At 40.7% G+C, this 9,227-nt stretch overlaps 1 protein-coding gene across 1 annotated transcript; it reads right to left on the bottom strand.

The window, feature by feature from the left end:
• Window positions 1–2,478: 2,478 nt before the first annotated feature.
• Window positions 2,479–3,837, bottom strand: LOC123055543 (probable carboxylesterase 5). The gene has a single exon (XM_044479522.1). It carries the CDS (start codon window positions 3,835–3,837, stop codon window positions 2,479–2,481), a length of 1,359 nt encoding a protein of 452 aa, XP_044335457.1.
• Window positions 3,838–9,227: the final 5,390 nt, after the last annotated feature.

Below are 9,227 nucleotides of genomic sequence, written 5' to 3'. Positions count from 1 at the left end.
GTACTACTAACGAGTATTATATTTTAAATGTTTCGGGAAGCCCATCTTCCGCCTGCTCTGGGCTTTTATTCCCTTTTCTTGAATTATAGAGTCCAAAAAATGTAACAGGTATTTTTTCTGCGGGGTGAAATGTAACAGGTATTGTAACTTGGTGCAGATTCAGGACTAACATCATGCAATCGCTTTTGCTATCTAGCTTCAAATTAGATGTATATTTGTCTACACACAAAAAAAGTTCTTACTTAATTTCTCCTTGTATTTAGATAGTATATAATAAAAGTCGGGTATGTATGTTTGGCTTAAACTTAAATTTAAGACTTTGATTCTGATTATTACAGACCTTCTGTGATTTTTTTGTGATTATATTTTGTTTCTTAATATTGCGCTGCACTTTTTGATACACTAAAATCACATATATTTTCATATGTGCAACTGACCATATCTATAATGACTTTCCAAATTCATAGTCGCATAAGAAATAGTTAAATTCTAGTAATATATGTAATTGTTGGATCTAGATAAACACATGGGCCTCTTTTCCGAGTGGTTCTAATGTAGTTTCACGAGTTCTTTTCGTGTGTTTTATTTATTTTCTACCAACAAGACAAAAAACAAACGACCATGTTTACCTAAAGTGATAGTGGTTAGAGGATCCTGATTAAATAGTTTAGATTTTGATATTAGATGTGTTTATCTATGTGTGTGGCCTATGATCCTCCTCACTGGTGCGTGCATATATGCGCAATAGGATGTTGTATTTTTCATACCTACTATTGTTAATCAACGTTACTAGAGCAACCATAAAATATGTTTGCATGGTGTATTTAGTCTTGATGAAGATGCTGATTATTCCCCCTAAAACTTGGTCAAACTTAGAAAACTTTGACTTATAATAAAACTTATAGTAATTTAGAACAAAAGGAGTAATATATTCTTATTGATTTATTGGATTTCGAGATTTTGTTCTCATTGGTCATTCATATGTTTTTCTATCCATCTGTTTGGTGGTATTGAAAATAGGTAGTAATTGGGGCTTCCAAGTCCTAGATTTTTTTCATTGTACATAGTTTTAGTTATCAATATTTTTTATTTTTCATACAAACTATTTCTTGATTGACCTATAGAAGTGTCGATCTCATGTTGATATTCATGCAAGTTTTGTCTTTTATTTATAGGGGCTTCTAGGCCAGGACACAACAGATCACTAAAACTTTTTTCCTAATGTATTTTGTAGTTGTTCATTTATGTTTTTAATTTTAATCTTGACTTAAGTAAAATTTATGTTTTTGTTATGAAACATGACTCCTCTCTCTTCCTTGGTGCAGGATTTTTAAAACAAAATTTCCAAAATTTAAATTATGCGCTGCCAAGTAATTTTATTTTTATTTTTAAGGGCCGCAATATCTTCACAGAGGAGTTGCATATTTGAAGACCATAGTTGCACAAACATTCTGATTCCAACTGAGTAACTTCTTTTTTGTTGTCTTCAATTCTATGTTTGTTTAGTAATGTTTTTATGATGTGTTGCTCAGGATCGCAGCTGCATTACGTTTTGTTAATGAAAAGTATCAAACCCATACGGACATTCGCGCGGGGCAGGGGGAGGTAGAACAAATTTTGGAGGGAGGATGTTCCTTTTTTTTTGCTTAAAATATACAACGCGAGTTCGCATCGGCCGGCCGTGTGCAATAAATGGGTGAGATGGTAGTTGCATTTTTTTTCCAAAAATATTATCCCTAGTTGCACATCCGCCGACTCCATGCAAATAAGGATGGTGTGATAGTTGTGTTCTTAAATACAAGCCGCAATTGCAAATCCCCTTAGTGAATGCCACAAAGGTTGGTGGACGACTTTCCGACTGTCTACTACAACAAGTTTTGCCCGGCTCTAGTGAGGGATGGGCGATTACGGCGGCGCTCCTTCGGCTCGCTACAATGCTTGTAGTCGTCGCTAGGTTCTCCAATGATCTGGTTATAAGTTTTATTATCTCTAGTGTTCTCTGTACTGCCGTGATTGATAAATAGATTGAAAAATTCTCTCACAAAAAAAAGGTTGGGGATAGTTGCATTTTGTTTTTTCTGAAAAATGCATGCCAGTTGCACGTCCGTGGTACGTGTCCTAGTGCACAGGTTGAGGACTAGTGTACACAATTTGTATAAACTTAATGTATGACAATACACTAATTGTACATTACTCATACATCCCTGATCCATCTTACACATACATAATTTATAGGAAAGAAGAACATACACCCCACACAAAAAATACAACATCCATTTCTTTGACCCAAAGCAGGTGGTGTGGTGGATACTGGATAAGGGTCTCGGTATAACTTTTTACATACCTTCCCTTCAATATTATTGGAGCATGCATTTTTACTGGAGCATGCACAACATACATTTCCTTGCACTCGTACTGGAGCATGCACAACCGTAATCCTGGATGCATGTAGAGTTGTAGACCATCATGTTTCATGCACTAGATGAAGTTGTGAGAAACACAAGTCCCCGGTGTTGCTGTTGCTGATAAGGAGAACCTCGTGTTGGTCTTGTTATTAAGCCTGATAGCATAGCCCAAAGATAACCCATATCTAGTTTTGGATGCTCTTCTCCCCTGTCCGCCGTGTAAGCAACTAGTACGTGTCATGCCTTTTGGGACACTCGAAGCTTTCATGGCCACCCCATAACCAAACACGTCCATATACGGCCGAGCAGGCACGCCCAGAATAGGCAAGCAGCATGGGTCCATCTTCTTACCACCGTATGCATGCAGCTCGTGCAGCTCCGGCAGCAGAGCGGCCGGCAGTGGCAATGAGGTGCGCTGGTTGATGAACTGCACTATGCTCTCCATGAGAACCTTGCTGGTCGCCCGCAGTGGGTTGTACAGGTGGAAGCCATGGTCTTCGCCCTCCGACTCCACCAATGTCACCGCCTTCTCATCATCATCGGCCCACGCGCAGCACTCGCGCATGCGAGCTGCCAGCCGGCGCCCGCGGTCGCGCAAGCTGTCCTTCTCGGCGACGGCGACCAGCACACGCTGGCATGTCAGCGAGGTGATCTCCTTGTCAAGAGGGTTGACCCGGGGATCATTCTTGTTGAGGCGGCCCGCCGTAACGAACGGCCAGAGCCTGTCGATGAGCTCCGGCGTAAACATGGCGACGCCGTCCCAGACTAGCTCCGAGCTGGACAGCCGCTCGACGCCCCAAAAGTATGGGTGCACGATGACAAGCCCCTCGACGTCGATGTGGTTGTTGCCATTGCCACCACCGCTAGCTGCACGTACCGCCGTGTTGTACACGATGTTGCCGCCAGCGCTGTCGCCGGCGAGGAAGGTGCGCCCGAGGTCGGCGTGGTCGGAAAGCCAGGGATCAGAAAGGGACGCCACCCACTGAAGCGCCGCCCATGCATCGTCGTAGGCCGCAGGCACGGGATGCTCCGGCGCGAGACGGTAGTCCACGGACACGACGAGCGCCCCGGCGCGTGCCGCCAGGGACCTGACGTAGTTGTGGTACGTGCGGCAGAACGCGCTCTCCGTGCAGAAGGATCCCCCGTGGACGTACATGATGACGGGGAGCCTCTCGCCGGTTGCGGCGGCGGCGGCCGGAAGAAACAGGCGTGCGGACACGCCGGTGCTCTCGTCGACGACAACGTCCTTGGTCGCCACGCCACGGTTGGCAGCCGCGTCCTCCGACACTTCCACGTATGAGCTGCTTAGGAAGCGCTCGACACGGCCGCCCTTGTATTCGCGGATGAATGGATGCAGGTCGACGGTGATGTCCTCCTCGCCGCCGGCATCCTTCTTGTTGCTTTGTACCGGAGAACTCTTGTTTGCATGCATCGTGTTTGATTGAGCTAGCTAGCAGTTGTGTGAGGAAGTGTAAATTTAGTGCTAACCGAGTATGAAGCTCTTGTGTTCTCTTCGTTGTGGTGGCTGGGACTTAAGCTGCTCATTGGTTTTTATAGCTGGAATTTGATCCCACTCCAATATGGTCATGTATGGATGAACAACTACTCAGGAACGACTGAACTTGAATAAACTCAAGTCGATCATTTTTTTTAATGTAAGAATGGAAAAAGCATCAACACCTATATATAATACTAACTGAATAGACCAATTAGAAATCTGGATTGCTAAATCTTAGACTTAGTTGATGCTATATTTGTCAAATCCTATGTGAAGATCCGTGTAGAAAAATAAAAATATATATTTCTTCTCTTTTATATGTTCTATCACTTGATGGAGACTCTGTTTAAGTCTCAGTCAATTGAGATATAGCCACACTCATTAGAAATATGCACTCATATTATATTTATTTGGTAGATTTTTTAATAAACTTACTCAAAAATTTATATTAATAGATTCATGGCATTGCCTACAAACTTAAAAATACTAACTAACAGATTTTATTGTACTGACTCATGTATAAACTTAGAAATATTTATTTGGGAGATGAGGCGACGATGGCATTGCCTCTTGCGACACGACGCTGTCCGGGAGTCGCGGATGCCCTCGTACAGAAGCACACGCGAACGCCACGACCTCTAGTAGCATGCACTTCATCAACTCGCCGCAGTAACCACAAGATCGGCGCCGGCGTCGCCGATTTGCCGCTCGCGAGCGCTAAAACCTGCTCCACGCAGGCTGATCCATCCATGGAGGGCGTGGACAGTATGCTCGGTCGATTTGCCACTCGGGACAGCCTACCCCGGCACAAGCGGCACCAGCTCTCGCTCGAACCCATGTCCTGCGGCAGGTGGTGGCCGCGCAAATATCTCGTCCGCACCAACAGAGTCCCGGCCATCGATGCATGAGAGATGCGGTACGAGCCATGCAGCTCGACTAAGTCATGTCCGGTCCAGTCGATGTGTGGTGTGTGATCGCGAACCAAGTCCGGTGCAATCGGTTCGTGGGATAGAGTAAAAAAACAGAGAAAAATATAAGGTAAAGTCAACAGCAAAATTGGGGAAACACTCAACGGGGTAAAGTGTGGCACGAGTTTACTTAAATGGGGTATAAATTGAGGACTTCCGCTAAATGGGGTAATATTTGTCACAAACATGAAATTTGAGGGTAAAATGGAATTAATTCTAGTTATTATTCACTACCGTGAAATTACTATTTATTTAGTAATTACTTCGGTTAGATTTTAGTCCAAAATATGATGGAGACTAGTAAATAAGGACGGAGATAGTACTTTCATTATATTTTGTCAACAATAATCTAAAAAACAAAGGGTTCGACCACTAGCAAAAAACAGGAAGTCTAGAATGCACACGTAGCGAACCAACCTATGGTTGGATGGGTAGGTTAACAGTGGTATCCTCAGCCCACCAGGGTTCAAGTTCTGGTGCTTGCATTTATCCTGAATTTATTTCCGGATTTTCGACAATGCAAGTTCAGTGGGAGGAGACGTTCCCGTCGACTACGAGGCGTCTACGATGACTTCGTAAAATATCAAGATGATATGCCGACTCAGTCTCTTGGAGGTGCTTATAGGGGATAGGGTGTACGTGTGTGCGTTCATAGGGATGAGTATATGCGCGTATATATGGGTGCTTACATCTGTACTTTGTTCAAAAAAAAAGAATGCACACGTACAATGTCCCTCGTTATGTGTGCTGAAAAATATCGTTGGTGCAGTGTTTCGTATTGATGACAAACTAGGTTTAGTTAATGAAGAATAATTAATAAATGGTATGATTGATTCCTTGAAAATGAAGGGCAGCTATTGACGAACAAAATAAAATTGTCAAGTACTCAAGTTGACGTCTATGATAAAATTAATGTAAAACAAAAATATGCAGTTGCATGTACGTGTGTTGAGCGCTACATGTTAACCAAGATAAATGTTTAATGTCAACTTGAGTAGTCGACGTCACGTATATAAAGTTGGTAGGAAATGGGTTCAGAGTGACAGGCTTGTGTGAATCACTGCAGTGTGACGGCCTATTTGTGAACTGCAAATATAGTGTCCCAAACACTAGCTGTGGTGACGTGCTAGTGTGAACAACACAGCACAGTTATCATATGTGGCTGAATCGGCTAAGTTGTTGTCAGTCCAAAATTGGTGCTTGTTGGTTTTGAGATAGCTAGTAATGTCTCATGTCGAGCGGCGAAAATAAGCACTTGTATATATTTGTGTGGGACAATTATTCTGGGTAGTGAATATGTATCCGCACAGTCCTCTCAGTCAAGGGATACATTTCCAGAAACTTGTCCTCGTGTTGTACTAGTATGAAATACACAACACGGTTATTGGATTGACTGACTGACTGACTGATGTTGTTCTTGTCAAAATAAAATTAATGAGAAGTTGTACCTCATCTCTGGTTCTTGGCTCCAGACTTTTGTACCTGTTTTTGTCTATACATGAATAACACTTGACTCCCGGTCAAGGAATAATGTTCCCAAAGGTTAGAGTTGTGGTGATGTACTCCAATACTAGTGTGAATAAACTGAATAACAGCCCGGTCATCATATGTGACTGATTGGCTAAGTCATCGTCGTACTATAGAATGAGCGGTTGTAGCTCACCTTGGTGAAGATTCTTGCTTCAGATTCCCAAAGGTTAGAGTTGTGGTGATGTACTTTCAATAAATATATGGTACTTCCCAGAACAGAAATTGGCATATTAATATTGGAGGGATGATCTAGTTGCCTATGAGAGTATATTCTAGTACTATTAACAAACAAAATTGAAACTGTCAAGTGGATGTATTGTGGACGTATGGTTCAGTTGAGATTGTCAACTAATTGTCAAGTGCCTTTTTACGGTGCCAAAAGTCTTTTCTCTAGATAAGCTAGACAATAGCAATACATTTATCAAATAAACTTAGAACATATGAGAATAAATAGTACACTCCACATTCTTGTTATGAGAATAAATAGTACTATTCTAGCCTTGGTGATATCTTTTATTGCCAAAAATAAGAACTTCAAATCTAATGAGGAGAACTTGCATGTACTTGATGATGTGGAGGTAGTAATAAATTTGACAATTTAACAAAACTAATATTATAATATATGAGAATAATGAGCTCCAAATGCTCGCTGTATATATAGAGGGTGGCTGCACATTATAGTAGCTTGTGGCCTTTTAGGTTTAGAGAAATGAATCGTTGCTAAAAACATTAATAGTAAAAATTGATGATGTGCAAGGCTTGCATGTTCTTGATGATGTGGAGGATTTGCATGTGTCGAAATGGAATGTGGAGGCATCTGCTAGAGGGTTTTTTTTACCTTGAAGACTGCAGGGCTTACACCCCACAACATTTTATTAAAACTCAAAAGAGTAGAGTATCATCTGCTAGAGGGTTATAGCTATGGTCATGCAGTATAGTACTAGTGCAAATAAACTTAATAACAACACGATCATCATATGTGCCTGACTAGGTAAGTCATGGCTTGCATGTGCTAGAAGGTTATAGGTGTGGTGTTGTACTACTATACTAGTGTGAGCAAGGTCATCGTATGTGACTGACTGGCTAAGTCATCCTAATTAAGTGAGTAGTTGTACCTCACCTTGGTGAAGATTCTTGCTTCCGACTTTTGTATCCTTTTTGTCTCTACATGAATACGAGCAAGACTTTGTCAGTCAATGAATCTTTAGTCCTTGCCAAATGAGAAAACTTCCAAAATATTGAAGGGTTGACCCAACTGCATAGTTTATTCTTCCTAGTATGAACAAAGAAATTTGAAACTGACAAGTGGAAGTATTGTGGACGTATGGTTCTGTTGAGATTGCCAACTTGTCAAGCGCATTCTTACAACGCTGAAAGGTATTTTCACTAAAAAAATACTCCTCTTTCAATGGATTTTTTTTTTAGATTGTAACGCTAATGTTGAAGAATTCAAAACCAACTTTCTACCGCAAAGGATTTGCCAAAACCGTATAGAATAGACCACACCCTAAATAGTTATACCAAGGCAATCGTTTTCTATGTGTTAATTCAATTTCAGTTATTCAGGATGATGTCATATTTTTGTTCATGTTTTTTTAAGAGAGAAGCATGAAATAGCTCTATAAACATCATTCTAATTGTGATATATCCTCATATATAGTATGCCTGACATAGAATAATTTTGTGTCGGCACCATCATTACTATTTATTGAACATGAGTAGGTGGCAGTGATGGTGTCCACACGCTTACATCTATTTCGCACCCTAAAAATTCTCAAGCACAAAATAATAAAATAGTTAAATCAAACAAAACAAAGTTCATCCACTATTCCACAACAAGCTAATTTAGCCACTTCCCTATAAAATCTCTTACAGAAATAGTTCATAACATTAATTTGTATGGCTATTGAACTTTGAGTCAGTTGTGAACTGGCGATGACATACTATGATCGGCGTATGTTCTTTATCGACGAAGCGTGGATATTTTCCTATTTAATTTTTACATATCACTTTTGATTTTGTGTTCATCGGAAAAGGGTTATGATCCTCCAATACTCCTCCAGATTATAGTTTATCTTTTTCATTTTTGTTGTCAAGTGAGTGCCAACTTATCTTAGAGATTTATCAAACGTTGGCAACGTAATTTGGATGCCTACTAGGTAGTTCTCTACATACCTTTGCAAAACATCATTCATAAATAGCTAAGAATTTCAAGATGAATGACCAGGTAACTACAAAAGGACGCTTTGAACCATGAACGTATAATATCCTTAGAGACACCGAATGTTCCTCTCCCTGTTTCACCAAACCTTTAGGTCAACGGCAAAGATGATCAATAAAATAACAACTTAAGTGAATAAAAGAATATTGTGGATCTAGTCATTGTGGACTACCCAATAAAAAATCGCTTGCAAGATGGTGTAAAGTAAAGTAATGACAATAGTAGGGGTGATGTAATAGTGTGAATAACACCTCTGGCATAGTCATCATATTAGACTAGCTGACTATAGGTTGTTGTGAAAATGACAAGTTGTACCTGACCTCTGGTAAAGATTCTTTGTGTAGACTTTTGTATCCCTTTTTGTCTCTCCATGAATAGTAGCACACGGTTCTGTTAGTCAATGGAAAGTACTCCCTGAATTTTATAAATGGTGGTTTAATATTGAAGGGGCCAATTTTGCTCCGTAGTGATGTATAGTAGTGAAAAAATGAAATTGGAAGGTCAAGTCGTCAATTGCCTCTTCAAGGAGGCAAAAGAATTTTTGGCTAAACAGTGCATGTTCTATTGGATGAAAATTTTGAATATTGTAACACTAGTAAGCATGT

This window comes from Triticum aestivum, chromosome 2D, assembly GCF_018294505.1.
Source record: "Triticum aestivum cultivar Chinese Spring chromosome 2D, IWGSC CS RefSeq v2.1, whole genome shotgun sequence".
In the NCBI taxonomy this organism is placed as follows: Eukaryota; Viridiplantae; Streptophyta; class Magnoliopsida; order Poales; family Poaceae; genus Triticum; species Triticum aestivum.
This window is presented reverse-complemented; position numbering and strand designations above follow the sequence as displayed.

Coding starts and splice junctions, on each gene's coding strand:
- LOC123055543 (XM_044479522.1), bottom strand. CDS start 3,837: ATGCATGCAAACAAGAGTTCTCCGGTACAAAGCAACAAGAAGGATGCC.